This window comes from Salvelinus alpinus, chromosome 18 (genome assembly GCF_045679555.1).
Source record: "Salvelinus alpinus chromosome 18, SLU_Salpinus.1, whole genome shotgun sequence".
Classification (NCBI taxonomy): domain Eukaryota; kingdom Metazoa; phylum Chordata; class Actinopteri; order Salmoniformes; family Salmonidae; genus Salvelinus; species Salvelinus alpinus.
Window position 1 is genome coordinate 24,380,815 of NC_092103.1, and position 19,667 is coordinate 24,400,481.

Consider the following 19,667-nt stretch of genomic DNA (forward strand, 5'->3'; position numbering starts at 1 on the left):
ACTGTGAGAGACGGAATCTAAAACAGAAATCCAGAAAATCACATTGTATGATTTTTAAGTAATTCATTTTCATTTTATTGCATGACATAAGTATTTGATCACCTACCAACCAGTAAGAATTCCGGCTCTCACAGACCTGTTAGTTTTTCTTTAAGAAGCCCTCCTGTTCTCCACTCATTACCTGTATTAACTGCACCTGTTTGAACTCGTTACCTGTATAAAAGACACCTGTCCACACACTCAATCAAACAGACTCCAACCTCTCCACAATGGCCAAGACCAGAGAGCTGTGTAAGGACATCAGGGATAAAATTGTAGACATGCACAAGGCTGGGATGGGCTACAGGGCAATAGGCAAGCAGCTTGGTGAGAAGGCAACAACTGTTGGCGCAATTATTAGAAAATGGAAGAAGTTCAAGATGACGGTCAATCACCCTCGGTCTGGGGCTCAATGCAAGATCTCACCTTGTGGGGCATCAATGATCATGAGGAAGGTGAGGGATCAGCCCAGAACTACACGGCAGGACCTGGTCAATGACCTGAAGAGAGCTGGGACCACAGTCTCAAAGAAAACCATTAGTAACACACTACGCCGTCATGGATTAAAATCCTGCAGCGCACGCAAGGTCCCCCTGCTCAAGCCAGCGCATGTCCAGGCCCGTCTGAAGTTTGCCAATGACCATCTGGATGATCCAGAGGAGGAATGGGAGAAGGTCATGTGGTCTGATGAGACAAAAATAGAGCTTTTTGGTCTAAACTCCACTCGCCGTGTTTGGAGGAAGAAGAAAGATGAGTACAACCCCAAGAACACCATCCCAACCGTGAAGCATGGAGGGGGAAACATCATTCTTTGGGGATGCTTTTCTGCAAAGGGGACAGGACGACTGCACCGTATTGAGGGGAGGATGGATGGGGCCATGTATCGCGAGATCTTGGCCAACAACCTCCTTCCCTCAGTAAGAGCATTGAAGATGGGTCGTGGCTGGGTCTTCTAATAATTGCGCCAACAGTTGTTTCCTTCTCACCAAGCTGCTTGCCTATTGTCCTGTAGCCCATCCCAGCCTTGTGCAGGTCTACAATTTTATCCCTGATGTCCTTACACAGCTCTCTGGTCTTGGCCATTGTGGAGAGGTTGGAATCTGTTTGATTGAGTGTGTGGACAGGTGTCTTTTATACAGGTAACGAGTTCAAACAGGTGCAGTTAATACAGGTAATGAGTGGAGAACAGGAGGGCTTCTTAAAGAAAAACTAACAGGTCTGTGAGAGCCGGAATTCTTACTGGTTGGTAGGTGATCAAATACTTATGTCATGCAATAAAATGCAAATTAATTATTTAAAAATCATACAATGTGATTTTCTGGATTTTTGTTTTAGATTCCGTCTCTCACAGTTGAAGTGTACCTATGATAAAAATGACAGACCTCTACATGCTTTGTAAGTAGGAAAACCTGCAAAATCGGCAGTGTATCAAATACTTGTTCTCCCCACTGTATATATATATATATATATATTTGTTTAGGTGTTTTAGCCCATAGATATTGTTGTAATTTTTTTGTCACTCAAATATCACATAAATACACATTAGACATGACAAGAAAATTTGCTTAAAAACTGCCACATTTTCTTTGCACCCCATAACAATATATGTAGAATTGGAGAAAATAAGCCTTAAATGTGCAAAATTCTCTCCAAAATTCTCTCCACCAACAAGAGGGGTGTGAACAGTTTGTGTCATGAACAGTGCTTGTGCCCATAGAAATAGACGTTGTGCATGCGCCTAGGGATGGCACCGGATGTTCCACAATGCTGGAAGGGGGTCCCCGAGTGGCTCAGTTGCTAGAGCATGGTGCTTGCAATGCCAGGGTTGTAGATTCGATTCCAACGGGGAACCAGTATAGAGGGGAAAAAATAATTAAATGTATGCACTTACTACTGTAAGTAGCTCTGGATAAGAACATTTGCTAAATTAATAAAATGCAAAAGGTTTGGCAACCCCTGTACTAACACATCACTTATTAGCTGCTACACACTAACTCACATTAACTCAGCACCAGGATTTAAAACTATAATTTAATACTTACAGAGGGACCTATTAGCAGAAAAAGTATTTTATTATCAAAAGGTAAATAAATAACTTTGGTTAACAGAACAATTTTGTTTTGCAGTTTTACAGCTAATTTCCTTCAATTGTAATTGCCATGGGGGTGGTGAGAAGTGTTGGCAGTTTAAAGCTAATTTCCTGCAATTCTACACATTTTACATGACTTATGGCATGTTAATATGATGTCTGTGAGAGTGACTAACAAAATCCATGGGGGTACCCTGGAGGTCAGGGCACGTCCTGCGTGGCCGGTCGGTAATTCGGCCAGGATTACTGTAGATAGCTGATGATCACTGTAGATAGCTGATGATCACTGTAGATAGCTGATGATCACTGTAGATAGCTGATAATCACTGTAGATAGCTGATGATCACTGTAGATAGCTGATGATCACTGTAGATAGCTGATGATCACTGTAGATAGCTGATGATCACTGTAGATAGCTGATGATCACTGTAGATAGCTGATGATCACTGTAGATAGCTGATGATCACTGTAGATAGTGTTATGCATAGTGTCTGCATAACAGTGTCAAAGATAACACATTACAAGCTCATTCACATTTTCTCAAGAGATGCTGAAAGAAAGAAATCCTATTTCGCCACTCCACACTGTTCCCAAGACAAAATTAAAATGTGTTGAATAATTGCACTGCAAGAAATGCATAATTCTGCAGGAGTTAATATTATATTACACTACATGTGAGAGGATATAGGCCTACAGTCAGTGTCCATATTTCAGTTACTATTCGATTTTACCCATGTAGCCTACTTAAATTATAAATATTCAGTTTATTCATGGATACAGGGATACTCATGAGCGGGATATCAAAGGTGCATGTAAACAGCTTATCCCGATAAGATCTTAAGCGGAATATGAGCTACTATCCGGAATACTGTGTACATGTAAACGTGGTCATTGTTTCATGATGTTAGGGTAACAAAAGCGGGCGCACAATGGGCTACTGGTCAGATTCGGGGGCAATTGATCAACTGCGCTATCCATGGTGCTGAATCTCTGCCTAGGTCTGTTTGTTTAGTGGAGAATTTGATGTTCCCTGTTACTATCACCACAATAAGCGGTTTATCATGAAGGAAAAACTGTCATAACCTTCCCAATTTCCAACAATAGCCAGGTGCAAGGGGAGAGAAAAGCCACCTGACATTTTCCAAAGGTAGGCTAAAACGAATGTAATTTTCATTAGACCTCATAATATTTGACCAGTCGGCCAACAGTGATTCATAGACCTAGGCTACCTTAAAACTAGGCTACATCAACAAAATAGTGTGGTAACTTTGAGTTGATTAAATTTAAACAAATACAAAAATAAAACATCAGATTCATGTGTAGCCTAAATTTCTACAATTACAATGGCATAATCATGTCAGATTTTTTCCGCTGGTATTATATGCTTTTAAATAGCACTTCCGGTTTCAGCGGGAATACCGGGAGATCTCCTACAGAAATTCCCTAGGACTGCCTTGAAGCCTTAAGTATGAGAGACAGAGAGAGAAAAGCTCCCTCTTCTCTCTTCCCTTTCTCTCCCCCTTAGTATTTCATCAGTCAAAAGGATCCACTTCAGAGCCCCTCTGTGGTACTGTAGATGTCATACTGCTTTAAGCTCTTCCACACAACAGTCACAGTAACAGTCTGGTTCTCTGGGTTTGGGGGTGTCACCAGTAAAGGAGTGGCTCGACATGTGCACTGCCTAACGGCTCCCGTGCACATGTAAAAATAACCCTGCAAGCATGTGTCAATGTGATTCTGTCACTGCACTTTCCTCCTTCCTCTCTGGCTAAACAGTAGCATCCTCCCTGGAATGCTGTTTGTGTGTCTATGTCTATGTTTGTGGATGCGTGTGTGTATGTGCCCATTCACATGCGCGTGTGTGTGAGCGAGTACACTTCGTCATGGTGTGATTAGTCAGGCCTGCTGGGAGCTCTCTCTCTTTGTCCAGTGTGAATAAAACTGGTCTGATGTAATGGGTAATTACTCCTTCCCTTCTGAAGCTTCTGAATACTTTTTCATTTTACCCTTTTTTATTATTCAGCAGCTCGGAGCTTTGATTAAAATCAACAACAGGATACACACAGTGGCCTGGGAGATACACATCATCCATAAAACATGAGAAAAAAACAGAGGAGACAGAGAGAGCAAACCACCTCACCGTCTCTGTCTCTCTCTGTCTGTCTCTCTCTCTCTCTCTCCATCCATCTCTTTCTCCACTTAACCTGTGTTTCATGAACACATCTGGTGGGGATAGACAAAATCAAGATGCACACGATGGCGCACGCAGACGCACAAACCGGTTTAGTCAGCATGTGAGGGTGATAAGCGCAATGTCATTTGCGAACTGCAGCCCCCTAATGATTTCAAATCAACCCAAATCAAACTTTAGTTGTCACATGCGCCGAATACAACAAGTGTAGACTTCACCGTGAAATGCTTACTTACAAGCCCTTAACCAACAGTGCAGTTCAAGAAGAGTTAAGAAAATATTTACCAAGTAGACTAAAATAAAAAGTAACACAATAAGAATAACAAGAACTCGGCCATATACAGGGGGCACGGTACCGAGTCAGTGTTAGGGGGTACAGGCTAGTTGAGGTAATCTGTATATGTGGGTGGGGGCGAAGTGACTATGCATTAATAATAAACTGCGAGTAGCAGCAGTGTACAAAAGGGAGGGGGGGGCCAATGTAAATTGTCCTGTGGCGATTTTATTAATTGTTCATCAGTCTTATGGCTTGGGGGTAGAAGCTGTTGACGAGCCTTTTGGTCCTAGACTTGGTGCACCGGTACCGCTTGTCGTGCGGAGAAAACAGTCTATAACTTGGGTGACTACAGTCTCTGACAATTTTATGGGATTTCCTCTGACACCACCTTTTGTATAGGTCCTGGAAGGCAGGGAGTTTGGCCCCAGTGATGTACTGGGCCGTTCGCACCACCCTCTGTAGCTCCTTACGGTCAGATGCCGAGCAGTTGCCATACCAGGCGGCGATGCAACCGGTCAGGATGCTCTCGATGGTGCAACTGTATAACCTTTTGAGGATCTGGAGACCCATGCCAAATCTTTTCAGTCTCCTGAGGGGGAAAAGGTTTTGTCGTGCCCTCTTCACGACAGTCTTGGTATGTTTGGACCATGATAGTTCGTTGGTGATGTGGACACCAAGGAACTTGAAACTCTCGACCAGCTCCACTACAGCCCCGTCGATGTTAATGGGGGCCTGTTCGGCCCGCCTTTTCCTGTTGTCCACGATAGAGTTGGTTAAGAGCGGTCTTTGTGCCAGCTTTGTTCTGTGGTGGTAAATAGACGGCTACAAATAATATAGACGAGAACTCTCTTGGTAGATAGTGTGGTCTACAGCTTATCATAAGGTACTCTACCTCAGGCGGGCAATACCTCGAGACTTCTTTAATATTAGACATCACGCACCAGCTGTTATTGACAAATAGACACACACCCCCACCCCTCGTCTTACCAGAAGTAGCGTCTCTGTTCTGCCGGTGCATGGAAAATCCTGCTTGCTCTATATTGTCCGTATCGTTGTTCATCCACGTCTCGGTGAAACATAAGATGTTACAGTTTTTGATGTCCCGTTGGTAGGATAATCTTAATCGTAGGTCATCAATTTTATTTTCCAATGATTGCACGTTAGCAAGAAGAACGGACGGCAGTGGGAGTTTACTCGCTCGCCTCCGGATTTTCAGAAGGATGCTCGATCTGCGGCTCCTTTTCCTGCTTCTTTTCTTCACGCAAAAGGTGTGGATCTGGGCCTGTTCCAGTGAAAGCAGGATATCCTTCTCATCGAACTCATTAAAGGAAAAAGTTTCCCAGTTCTGATATCCAGAAGTTATTTTCGGTCGTAATAGACAGTAGCGGCAACATTATGTACACAATAAGTTAAAAAATAAGTTATACAAAACGCAAAAAAATGAACAAAATAGCACAATTGGTTGGGAGAATGTAAAACATCAGCCATGTTCTTCGGCACCATCTTGATTTGTTCTCGAATTCCAGTTTGTTGAGCAGAGGCATTATATGTTAAGGTTCTACAAAGCTGTGTCCATCATAACATTCAATAATCAATTAATTGCATTCACTCTTGCACCATACCCGTTCATACCCGTTCAGTATATCAGTTCTAAAGATGTATTTTTCTTATCAATGCTCATTATCTATTTCCTGCATGCCTATGCTGAAGCACGTCTCTGGGGCCGTTGAGCCAGAGGAGCGTGTATTAATCCTGCTGTAGGACTCATTGCAGCCAGCTCTAGCAGGTCAAATGAACGAGTCACTCAGAAAAACAAATCATGACTCTGGAGTCAGCAAAAATAATCTCTCTCTCTCTCTCAATTAAATTTTAATTTAAGGGGCTTTATTAGCACGGGAAACAGATGTTTACATTGTCAAAGCAAGTGAAATAGATAATAAACAAAAGTGAAATAAACAATAACACATTTACAGTAAACATTACATTACCAAATGTTCCAAAACATGTCATATTATGGCTATGTGTTGTAATGATGTGCAAATATTTAAAGTACAAAAGGGAAAATAAATAAACATAAATAAAGGTTGTATTTACAATGGTGTTTGTTCTTCACTGGTTGCCCTTTTCTTGTGGCAACAGGTCACAAATATTGCTACTGTGATGGCACAATGTGGTATTTCACCCAATAGATATGGGAGTTTATCAAAATTGGATTTGTTTTTAATCTGAGGGGAATATGTGTCTCTAATATGGTCATACATTTGGGAGGAGGTTAGGAAGCGCAGCTCAGTTTCCACCTCATTTTGTGGGCAGAATGTCTTCTCTTGAGAGCCAGGTCTGCCTTCTGCAGCCTTTCTCAATAGCAAGGCTATGCTCACTGAGTCTGTACATAGTCAAAGATTTCTTAATTTTGGGTCAGTCACAGTGGTCAGGTATTCTACCTCTGTGTACTCTGTTTAGGGCCAAATAGCATTCTAGTTTGCTCAGTTTTTTTGTAAAGTCTTTCCAATGTGTCAAGTAATTATCTTTTTGTTTTCTCATGATTTGGTTGGGTCTAATTGTGTTGCTTTCCTGGCCTCTGTGGGGTGTGTTTGTGTTTGAACAGAGCCCCAGGACCAGCTTGCTTAGGGAGCTCTTCTCCATGTTCATTTCTCTGTAGGTGATGGCTTTGTTATGGAAGGTTTGAGAATCGCTTCCTTTTAGGTAGTTGTAGAATTTAACGGCTCTTTTTTGGATTTTGATCATTAGTGGGTATCGGCCTAATTTTGCTCTGCATGCATTATTTGGTGTTTTAAGTTGTATACAGAGGATATTTTTTTGCAGAATTCTGCCTACATTTGGTGTTTGTCGCATTTTGTGAATTCTTGGTTGGTGAGCGGTCCCCAGACCTCACAACCATAAAGGGCAATGGGTTCTATAACTGATTCAAGTATTTTTTGCCAGATCCTAATTGGTATGTCGAATTTTATGTTCCTTTTGATGGCATAGAAGGCCCTTCTTGCCTTGTCTCACAGACCATTCATAGCTCTCTCTCTCTCTCTGGATAAAGCACATCTGGGAAATACTTAACTGTATATAGTTATGATGAAGGGAGGGAACACTAGGGATAGTGAGACTGCATATTAGTGAGAGAGAAAGAAGGGGGGAGGGTGTGTGCATGCTACCAGACATGTGAGTGGAGAGGAGAGCGACGAGGTAGTGGATTTGGGGTAGGGAGGAGGAAGGAGGGGAGGAAGATTACAGCTGAGAGGAAGAGAAGGGGCATATTAAAGATGAAAGAGGGAAAGAAGAGGAGGGAGAGCAGGATGTGGAAAGAAAACCAGAGGGACAGCAGAGATAGAGGAAATGGAGGTGAAAAGTGGCTATGCCTGTAGCCCAAGACACTGAGGCTTTAGCTACACTAAGGTCATGGTGAGAATCCTACTATAGTATAGAGTTTGAACTCTGTGTAAGTATAGAGGTATTATCATGAGATTAAGAGGACAAAAGAAAATATGATACTGCATCCAGATGTGCAGAGGCACATGCAACACACTCACGTCAAAACTACACAGAAGAGTCTCATTGTACAAGAGAACACGTTAGAGACAAATCCACGGTATAGAGTATTTTCTGAGTCTGTATAGGTCAATAATAGGATCTGTTCTGTTGGCTCCTGCTCTGTTGCAGATTGCCAATAGGGGGCACCGTTTTACCTCTGATCATGAGGCACTAATTGGGCCAATATAGAGTTCTACACACCACTTCATCACACTGTAGATACCAAAAACAAATAGTCCACATTGGCTGAGTTTACACAGGCAGCACAGTTCTGATCTTTTTTTCCACTAATTGGTCTTTTGATAAATCAGATCAGCTCTTTTTTGTGTAAACGCAGACTAAATGCAAGTTCCTTTTTCTCTATCAACTCACAATCTCTTCCCTTTCATTTCTCTTTGTGTCTTAATGCAGTGAAACAACATACTCCAATATCATTTAGAGGACAAACAACTAATGCCTGAAGACGACCATCAGTTGACTGGCAGGATTACCAGTAGTCTACCTGCAGACCAATTCCCCAGCCTTTCCACTCTCATGGATAAAAAATAGGCTGGCCAGCAAGATCTCTAAATGTTGGCTAATCAAATCTTCTCACCGTTTCACTAATTGAATTGGTTTTCTCTAACCAGCTGCATAACACATCTCCCTGAGTTCAAATCCACGTGAGAATTGTGAGTGGTTTGGCTCTCTAATTGCAGGCTCTTGTAGGGGTGTTTTATAGGGCATAGGGGCCCAGCACTTGATCAGAGCACCGATGAAAATGTCACCTCGTCAGAGAGTAGGTGCCACATCAGCCTCCTAAACGCTGAGTGATGCAGCGAATTCTCACTTGCCCACGATGCAGCTCATCAAACACACACACACATAAGCACACGCACACACACAACCACACACATAAGCAGCACCCAACATGACAGCAGTGTCACAGGCCTTATTGCCATGTGTCAGAGTCACTTCGAAATTGGTATCATCTCACCCAATTACCGTAATTACAGCAAGCACTGTAATAGCCTCTAATAAAGAGGGAGGAAGAGAGGGAATGAGAGGGAGGGAAAGGGACAGAGAACACAGGAGCTCGCTGGCTCATTTTACACTTGAGTATACTTCGTTTAGGATAGTTCAGCTCAGAAAAAGCAACAGATTAAAGGGTAGTAAAGGAATAAATAAGAGAGGGAGAAAACTATTATGTGAGAAGTGAGGGAGCACATAGTTTGAGGCCGTGGTCTATCTGCTACCCTGCATCACCACAGACAATGCCCTGGCCATAGAAATGACTCATTCTACTGTTACTCCTTCAACCTGCCTGCCATTTCTTTGAAAGAAACCCAAAATATTTTGTCTGAATGTGAGAAGTGTGAGTCCCACATGTTTCAGAGCTCTAGTAGTCCAATGCCCTTCAACTGATCAGTCGTATGACGCTCCTTAAGGATACACAGATCAAGGATTTGGGGACTTTCCTGATGACAGATTTTCAAACATTATCCAAAAGGCTGCAGGCCAGGGTGAGCTAGCTATTGCTCTAGCTTCAGCGGTTTGAACGTTTCAGTAGTTTGTGTGATCTGTAATGCTATCAGGTATACACACCTTGGAAAAAGGCAGGTGTCTCTGCATCTTCTCTGCGTCAGTCTAACACACTGCCTGCACTGTCCAATCAACATTTAGAGTGGCTGTGGGATGGGATTAACTGTCCGACCCCACCCACCTCTATACGATAAGCACTGTGTGCTGTAAAGAGGTGAAGCATCACTCTTCACCAGACGGTATATTCTAACAAGAGTGTTTAAAAGTACCGGTAAACAGTAATGACTGATGACTCAGAGACCGGACACACACCGGCTGTCTGGACGCCCGCAGGCTGAGGTGTGTGTGACCTCCAGTCATTGGCTATGTCACCTGGCGGAGCTATTCAATGAGCCCCTCCCTCCACAGAGTGACACTGTGTTTCCTGATGCTAACACTGGGAACGGAAGAGTCGGACAGAGGCCTCGCCACTGTGGATGAGCACAGCTGGCATCCATCACACAGACACCAGCCTACAGGAGCACAGAGGAGCCACGGAGCTCAGCCATATGTCCCACTAACACAGGACACACACGTTCACCTGAGACTTTCTGTTTCACTGCTTCAGGCTCACAGCCTCAGAGGTGAGTGTGGTTGAAGTGGGCTAAAGAAAGACGAAAGGAAAGACAAAGCATTGCACTGAATCAATAGATGGGATACAGAGAGGGAAGGGGAAGGTCACATGAAGTGCATTTAAGTAGGTAGCCAAGATGAAGAGGGAACATGGTACAGAGTGTGTTGTGATCCAGCAGGGACAGAGGGTTTTTTCTGGAACACAGAGGGAGAGAAGAGAGAAGGCAAAGGGCAAAGCTCAGTGGGATAGAGCAGGAGAAGAGGCACTGCAGAAAGAAAGCTTTGATATGAGGAGCAGCTTGCAGAGCTGCAGAGCCCTGCCTGCCCTTCAGACAGTGGAGAGGAAAGTAGGACGGGGTGCATCGAATAGGAGGGTAGGACTCTGTGTACCAGCAGGTCTGTGTGTGTGTGTGTGTGTGTGTAGAGGAAATAATGATTGTTTGGTGTGTGTGTATGTATGTGCGTGCATGTGCGTATGTCTGTTTGTGTGCGTGAATGTGTGTGTGTGTGCGTATGTGTGTATGTGTGTGTGTACGTGTATGCATGTGTGTGAAAGCAAGACCACCTTTGGAGCTCATGTGTGTTGAGCCCACAGACCCTGACACCCTTTTAATAGCTTTCTCTAGTCACAATGTCGCGGAGCAAAGGCCTGACTGTGAATACCAAGAATATAGGCCAGCTCCTCCTGTATAACACAGACATGAAAGTATGGTTTTGTGTATGAGAGAGACATACTGGTGACTCTGGGTCTTCCTTTCCAGTGGCGGTCCTCATGAGAGCCAGTTTCATCATAGCGCTTGATGGTTTTTGTGACTGCACTTGAAGAAACTTTCAAAGTTCTTGACATTTTCCGTATTGACTGACCTTCATGTCTTAAAGTAATGATGGACTGTTGTTTCTCTTTGCTTATTTGAGCTGTTCTTGCCATAATATGGACCTGGTCTTTTACCAAATAGGGCTATCTTCTGTATACCACCCCTACCTTGTCACAACACAACTGTCTCTTCACAGTCTTCAAGTCCAGAACAGACTATGGGAGGCACACAGTACTACATAGATCCTTGACTACATGGAACTCTATTCCACATCAAGTAACAGACGCAAGCAGTAGAATTACACTTAAAAACAGATTTAAAAAACACCTTATGGACTGTGAAGCAGCACAAACATTGGCACAGACACATGCACACACACACACACACACACACACACACACACACACACACACACACACACACTATACATACACATGGATTTAGTACTGTAGATATATGGTAGTGGTGGAGTAGGGGCCTGAGGGCACACGGTGTGTTGTGAAATCTGTGAATGTATTGTAATGTTTTAAAATGGTATAAACTTAATTTTGCTGGACCCCAGGAAGAGTAGCTGCTGGGGGATCCATATTAAATACAAATACATCTGACTGGCTCAAACACATTAAGAAGGAAAGAAATTCCACAAATTAACTTTCAACAAGGCACACCTGTTAATTGAAATGCATTCCAAGTGACTACCTCTTGGAGCTGGTTGAGATAATGCCTATCTCAAGGCCATCAGACTGTTAAACAGCCATCACTAACATTGAGTGGCTGCTGCCAACATACTGACTCAAATCTCTAGCCACTTAATAATTAAAAATTGGATGTAATAAATGTATCACTAGTCACTTTAAACAATGCCACTTTATATAATGTTTACATACCCTACATTACTCATCTCATATGTATATACTGTACTCTATACCATCTACTGCATCTTGCCTATGCCGTTCGGCCATCGCTCATCCATATATTTATATGTACATATTCTTATTCATTCCTTTACACTTGTGTGTATAAGGTAGTTGTTCTGAAATTGTTAGATTACTTGTTAAAGAGAGGGCTCACACAAACAAACACACATATCCATACACACACGTACACACACGTACGCACGCACGCATACTCACAGAATTATGTAACCATGCCAATGCCATCCCACATCTGTCTGTGGAGTAAACCCAGCATCTGCAAGGTCATTCCGCGACCTCCGTTAAGAGAAGACTACTGTGTGAAAACTCATGTATGACCAATCAGATACTGCATATTGATCTCTGTGAACTACTCTCCTAAATAATGTCCACCTGCTGTACGGTTCATTTAATCTCACCAAGGTGCAGCAGCAGCCATGACGTACAAGGGAGCCATCACATTGATTACACTATTGGCCAAATCGAGTCCAGACCTATCCATCTCTTGGGAATCCATAAGCAGACGACATGCATTGAGAAAACTGTGGGTTCTTCCGCTCGATAGACCCAGACAGTGAACACAGAAAACCTGCGCATAGCCAATTTAAGAACAAATGTTATTGCGGTGCTGTTTGACATTATAGCCTGGGTGAGGGGGTGTCAGAAATCTCCAAGATTAACGACCTGTGTTTACGGGACATGAGAAGTAACGATTAGTTTTGCTTCCTTTGCTGAATAACTTAACGGTGGCGTTTATAGGCATTCTGTTGCCCTGCTCCGACCGGTGCAATCACTCACTGTGATGGCTGATCACCGAAGGTGTCCGAGTCAATTGCGGCTGATTGATAAATTGATAGCGCAATCATTTGCCCGCAGGATGCAACACCAGTGCATCCAAGAACGGTAGCACTCTCTAACTTTTCTATCATTTCAGCCAGTACTTTTGAAAGTGGTGCTCACGAGCCAAAACAGGTCCCCATTTGTTCTGTACTACGTCATCCAATTGTGTACTACGTCAACCATTTCGTGAGATATGTTATGAATTCGTATCATAGCATTTTGCAATTTGTGTGATATGTTAAAATATTGTTTCTCTATAAAGATATCGGTAAATGTGTCCTTCATATCTAATCCATCCAGTTGGAGCCTATATTTGTAGAAACAAGTCACCAGGGCAGTGGGACACAGGCTACAGTAACCTACATGGGTTAGGCGATGTTGCCATCTTTTGCATATCATGTTTGAATTTGGCACAATAACCAATAGGCTACCTTCAAGAGGTTATGCTATAGTGGTAATGTAACTTTTGTCTGTAAACAAGATCCAGACAGAGCATTTAAATTGCACTGCACCACACAGCTCTGCAGGATCAGTGAAATATTCACCGTCATGATGCACACTTGGAGACTTGCTTGCGTCAATGATAAGAACAAAGACAACTTTGGGCATCAAAAGCGGTAAATTGTGTGATTCTTCCACGCTATTTGTGCAACCAAGTCATGTCGAGCAAGCTGCAAACGCAGCGACGGGTTGATGTTGCTCCACGATGGTTATAAGCTGTAGCCTGCCTGTCCTGCACGGACGATGTTACGTGGAAGAATTCTGGAGGACCCACCATGAATAGATTGAGGCGTTTATAAACGCGCAATTACACAAATTCGTTGACAAATCCTAAATGTCACTATTATGTCACACTATGTTCAGTAACTTGGTAGCATAGCAGATCTCTGCTACAGTAGGACGGCAATACTGATAGGCTAGTCTGTTGGTGGGTGGTCGATCGGGAAAGAGGGCAGGACACTCACCTAACTTTTGCTGCCACGGAAGATATCGCATCGTTTCTTAAATTCTTCCTTTTAGACACGACAGTTCCCATGCTGGCATGGAAACGACGCAGGCAGGAAACAGCTCATTCCAGAAAAACCAAGGATGGAGAAATTCGGCGAGAAAACACTAGAACGTTAAAGGAAATCCAGGACAGACACAGGCATTCCACTACGGCAGGAATCTTTGTGTTTTACGGTCTGCAGAGCGCTCTCTCAGAAAGAAAACAATAGATTCAGCGCTTCTTCTCCCTACTGTGTCTAAAGAGTGCATGTGTGAGGTAACCCAGTACTGAAAGAATACACAGACAAGCGGCCAACAGTGCTCTCTCTCTTCCTTGATAAAAACTGAGAAAATGGGGTGGGAGGGGGTTGGACTCCTGCTTGTCATCATCAGGTGTGTGTGTGTGTGTGTGTGTCCAGGAGGGGCAGGGGTGGCGGCAGTAGACAGGAAACTGAGCAGAGCCATATAAGGAGTTGTCACCCCCCACAACACACAGTGAATTCCTTAGGAATAAGCATGTATGTACACACATACAGGTGTGTGCAAGTGCATTGTCCCTAGAGGACTGCATTTTAATTGGTACATTTGAGTGAAATTCTAAGGTGTCTAAAGTCAAGATATAAGGTCTGCACAAGTCCTGTAAGTATATGTTTTTGTGCTTAGTTGAGTGGCTTTCTAGCTAGCACAAAGTGAGAGATTGACATGACATACAAATTGTTAACCCACAGGGAAGGATACACTGGGGAATTGTGGTTGTCTAAACACACACTCCACTGGCAGACACAGCAAACATAGCCACCAGACAAAGCAGCAAGTAACGGGCCATCAGCCTTCTAAAACGAATCAATCAATCAATCCACAAATCAACCTGCTAGCGAAACACATGAAGGCACTGGACGTCCTCGTCCTTGGGAGTTGATTGAATTTCAGTCATTGTTACACACACACGCGCACACATGCATTCACACACACTCACACTGAGACAAAAGGGATAGAAATAAATCAATCACTCGATCAAGGCACCCCAGATCAGTGTGCTCTGAAGGCAGTTAGGCAGTAAATAATGTGAGGCAGCTGTGAGGAGCCTGGCCGGCAGCATGTGGACCGACTGCAGATGAAGGTGGGAACGGAGGGATGAATGAAGAAAAGGCTCCACACACTAAAGAGAGGAGCAGCAGATGAGGGAGGAAATAGGAGAGATGACTGAAGGGGAAAGACAGTCTAAAGTCAGGGGTGTGGCTCTGACAAGTGCGAGCAGAAAATAGATAGTGTGTGTGTGTGTGTGTGTGTGTGTGTGTGTGCGGAGTGTGTGTGTGTGTGTGTGCGTGTGTGGAGAAAAGACAAATGGAGGAAAGAAAAGAAAGATGTGAGAAAAGGAAAAGAGGAGACAGTTACTGTATTGGCCTCAACCATTGACCGACACCACACCTTTCACTAAAAGCAGACATGTATGTGTCTGCCAGAGATATATGTATATCCTTTGGCACCAAAACCACTCAGTGTTTGACTGAAGCAATTGCTGATCAATATTGGAGTCTGTGTCGAGTAGTTCTACCAGCCTAGTGCATGGCTGGAGTGTCGCTCTCACTTTACTCTGCCCCATTGAGAACTTTGAAATGACATCCATCCTTCCTCCTTCAGCCAAGGCGATCTCAGATCTAACATGATCAGAAATTATGGGGAAAATCTTGCTCTCAACCATCCATATTAATTAGATTTGGGAGAGCTGAGATGATCTCATTGCCAGTAAGAAATTATATGTTGCTCTCCGCGGTCCTGAAAAGAAAGAGCAGATGCATTTCTTTACTTGATCAAATGCTGTGAGACTGGAAGAAAGAAAGTATAAGACAATTTCCCAACAAAATCCAGACAGCCCTACTTCCAGTCTCACAGCATTTGCTGTCACTCTCCATGGTGCTGAAACAACAGGTCTAACTGACTTGGGGAAAGAATGTATGTCGCTCTCTGCGGTCCCGAAACATCAGTTCAGATGTACCACCAGGAGAAAATGTGTTTTTCTCTCCATGGTCCTGAAACATCAGTTCAGATGTGCCACTAGGAGAACATGTGGCACTCTTTCCATGGTCCTGAAACATCAAAGTTCAAACGTAATACTAGGAGAAAAGTTGTTGCTCTCCGTAGTGCTGAAACAATACACACAGGTCTGATAGCTACTCTACTGTAAGTGCATGCTGATAGCTACTCTACTGTCAGTGCATGTTGATAGCTACTCTACTGTCAGTGCATGTTGATAGCTACTCTACTGTCAGTGCATGTTGATAGCTTCTCTACTGTCAGTGCATGTTGATAGCTACTCTACTGTCAGTGCATGTTGATAGCTACTCTACTGTCAGTGCATGTTGATAGCTACTCTACTGTCAGTGCATGTTGATAGCTACTCTACTGTCAGTGCATGTTGATAGCTACTCTACTGTCAGTGCATGTTGATAGCTACTCTACTGTCAGTGCATGTTGATAGCTACTCTACTGTCAGTGCATGCCTGCCACACGGTGTTCTGACAGACAGTGGCATGAGTCCCACAGGACTGAACAAGGACAACCTTGATCTCCTGGCAGTTTTAATAGGTTAGGAGCACCAGAGCGCCACCACTCTATTTCACTCAGAGGAACTGCTCATGCACATTAAGGTTCTTGTCCTTTAGTTGCTAACAAAGCGATCCTCTAGAGTATTGTGTCCATATTAGGACAGTCTCTGAAGAGTATGGTTTACATATTAGGACAGTCTCTGAAGAGTATGTGCTCATATTAGGACAGTATCAGCAGAAGTTGTAAAAGAGGGTATTTTTTAAATGAAGGTAATAAAGAGGTGTATGGAATTAGAAAAGACTGAGAAAAAGACTCAAAAGACAGACTGTGGTGTAAAGAAGCATGTGCCAGAGAGTGTGACATTAATTATGAACTGCCATGCTTACCAGCATAAGTTAGAGTTCAAATCTCTGAGGTCCTGTGGGAGTGTTGGAGAGAAACAGGATATATGTCTACCTTGTTGATTTTTTAAAACTTTTTTTCTTTTAAATTTTATCCCCTTTTCTCCCCAATTTTCGTGGTATCCAATCGCTAGTACTTACTATCTTGTCTCATCGCTACAACTCCCGTACGGGCTCGGGAGAGACAAAGGTCGAAAGCCATGCGTCCTCCGAAGCACAACCCAACCAAGCTGCTTCTTAACACAGCGCGCCTCCAACCCGGAAGCCAGCCTCACCAATGTGTCGGAGGAAACACCCGCCCCCCTCGGTTAGCGCGCACTGCGCCCGGCCCGCCACAGGAGTCGCTGGAGCGCGATGAGACAAGGATATCCCTACCGGCCAAACCCTCCTTAACCCGGACGACGCTATGCCAATTGTGCGTCGCCCCACGGACCTCCCGGTCACGGCCGGCTGCGACAGAGCCTGGGCGCGAACCCAGAGACTCTGGTGGCGCAGCTAGCACTGCGATGCAGTGCTCTAGACCACTGCGCCACCCGGGAGGCTGTCTACCTTGTTGATGGCTTGTCTGGTTTTGTTTATTGTTCAATTCCTCTGTTCTGCTATTTCTTCTTATAAGAAATATCACAAAGAAAGAAATAAAGGATGCAAATGAAGAAATCTACATCATCATAAATGAGGTAGAATGCAGTTAAATGGTCCTTCAGCAAGATAAAAGAGAACTATGGATGTATTTCTCTCAGAGGGCAGAGATCACCTGACAGGGGAAAGAGAGAGGGGATGGCCAGAGGAGATAGATGGCAGCAGGTAAAATTACAGAAAAGGAGGGATGAGATAAAAACGAAGTGTGCCCAAGGAGGGAAGATTTTCTCAGACATGATGGATAGTGCAATTGGCGGGCAGGGAGTGAGAAAGTGATTTTGTGCGTGTGTACACAGTGCATTCGGAAAGTATTCAGACCCCTGGACTTTTTCCACATTTTGTTACGTTGCAGCCTTATTCTGAAATTGATTAAATAGTTTTTTACTTCATCAATTTACACACAATACCCCATAATGACAAAGCAAAAAAAAAAACATACACATTTTTGCAAATGTAAAACAAATACAACACAAATATCACATTTACATAAGTATTCAGACCCTTTACTCAGTACTTTGTTGAAGCACCTTTGACAGTGATTACAGCCTCGAGTCTTGTTGGGTATGATGCTACAAGCTTGGCACACCTGTATTTGGGGAGTTTCTCCCATTATTCTCTGCAGATCCTCTCACGCTCTGTCAGGTTGGATTGGGAGCGTTGCTGCACAGCTATTTTAAGGTCTCTCCAGAGATGTTCGATCGGGTTCAAGTCCGGGCTCTGACTGAGCCACTCAAGGACAGAGACTTGTCCCGAAGCCACTCCTGGGTTGTCTTGGCTGTGTGCTTAGGGTCATTGTCCTGTTGGAAGTTGAACCTTTGCCTCAGTGTGAGGTCCTGAGTAATCTAGAGCAGGTTTTCATCAAGGATCTCTGACTATCCAGACTAGTCTCCCAGTCCCTGCCGCTGAAAAACATCCCCACAGCATGATGCTGCCACCACCATGCTTCACCGTAGAGATGGTGCCAGGTTTCCTCCAGGCGTGACACTTGGTATTCAGGCCAAAGAGTTCAATCTTGGTTTCATCAGACCAGAGAATCTTGTTTCTCATGGTCTGATTGTCCTTTATGTGCCTTTTGACAAACTCCAAGTGGGCTGTCATGTGCCTTTTACTGAGGAGTGGCGTCCATCTGGCCACTCTACCATAAAGGCCTGATTGATGGAGTGCTGCAGAGATGGCTGTCCTTCTGGAAGGTTCTCCCATCTCCACAGAGGAACTCTGGAGCTCTGTCAGAGTGACCATCGGGTTATTGGTCACCTCCCTGACCAAGGCCTTTCTTCCCCAATTGCTCAGTTTGGCCGGGCGGCCAGCTCTAGGAAGAGTCTTGAAGGTTCCAAACTTCTTACATTTTAGAATGATGGAGGCCACTGTGTTCTTGGGGACTTTCAATTCTGCAGAAATGTTTTGGTACCCTTCCCCAGATCTGTGCCTTGACACAATCCTCTCTGAACTCTACGGACAATTATTTTGGTTAGTGTTCTGATATGCACTGTCAACTGTGGGACCTTATATAGACAGGTGGGTGCCTTTCCAAATCATGTCCAATCAATTGAATTTAACACGTGGACTGCAATGAAGTTATAGAAACATCTCAAGGATGATCAATGGAAACAGGATGCACCTGAGCTTCATTTCGAGTCTCATAGAAAGGGTCTGAATACTTATGTAAATAAGGTATTTCTGTATTTTATTTTTCACAAATTTGCAAAAATGTCTAAAAACCTGTTTTCGTTTTGTCATTATGGGGTATTGTGTGTAGATTGATGTGGCTTTTTTTATTTAATCAAATTTTAGAATAAGGCTGTAACGTAACAAAATGTAGAAAAATAGAAGGGGTCTGAATACTTTCCGAATGCACTGTATGTGTGTGTGTGTGTGTGTGTGTGTATGGAGCCATAATTCTATGCTTCCAGTTGGCCTGTCATCTGTTCAAGTATGTTTGCTCTACTTCCTCAATCAACAGTCAAAAGTACAAGGGAATGACATGCAGAAACACACACGGAAGCACGCACGTGCACACACAGACACTTTCCATCTGTATTCTGTAATATGAGAAGGCATTGGTGAATGTAGAGGAGACAGGGCTGGTTGGCTGGTCTCATCTCCCTGGCTATGCCTGCTCTCCTCTCCATCGTGCCAAAGCTGCTAGAGAAAACAAACAGCTAAACCAGGTCAGCCAATAGCCTGAACACAGGATCATCCACTTCCCCTGATAGCATGGCCTAGCCATGGCATCAATCTCACTGTAATAAGGCTGC

At 43.7% G+C, this 19,667-nt stretch overlaps 1 protein-coding gene across 1 annotated transcript in view; it reads right to left on the reverse strand.

Annotated features, from left to right (window-relative positions):
- LOC139544040 (NMDA receptor synaptonuclear signaling and neuronal migration factor-like) overlaps positions 1-14,179 on the reverse strand; it is a 50,902-nt gene extending 36,723 nt beyond the window's left edge. Inside the window, exon 1 of the mRNA XM_071350723.1 lies at positions 13,804-14,179. Coding sequence (XP_071206824.1) covers positions 13,804-13,874 — 71 coding nt within the window. The 5' untranslated portion in view covers positions 13,875-14,179. The remainder of the gene's footprint in view (positions 1-13,803) is intronic.
- Between the last annotated feature and the right edge of the window lie 5,488 nt (positions 14,180-19,667).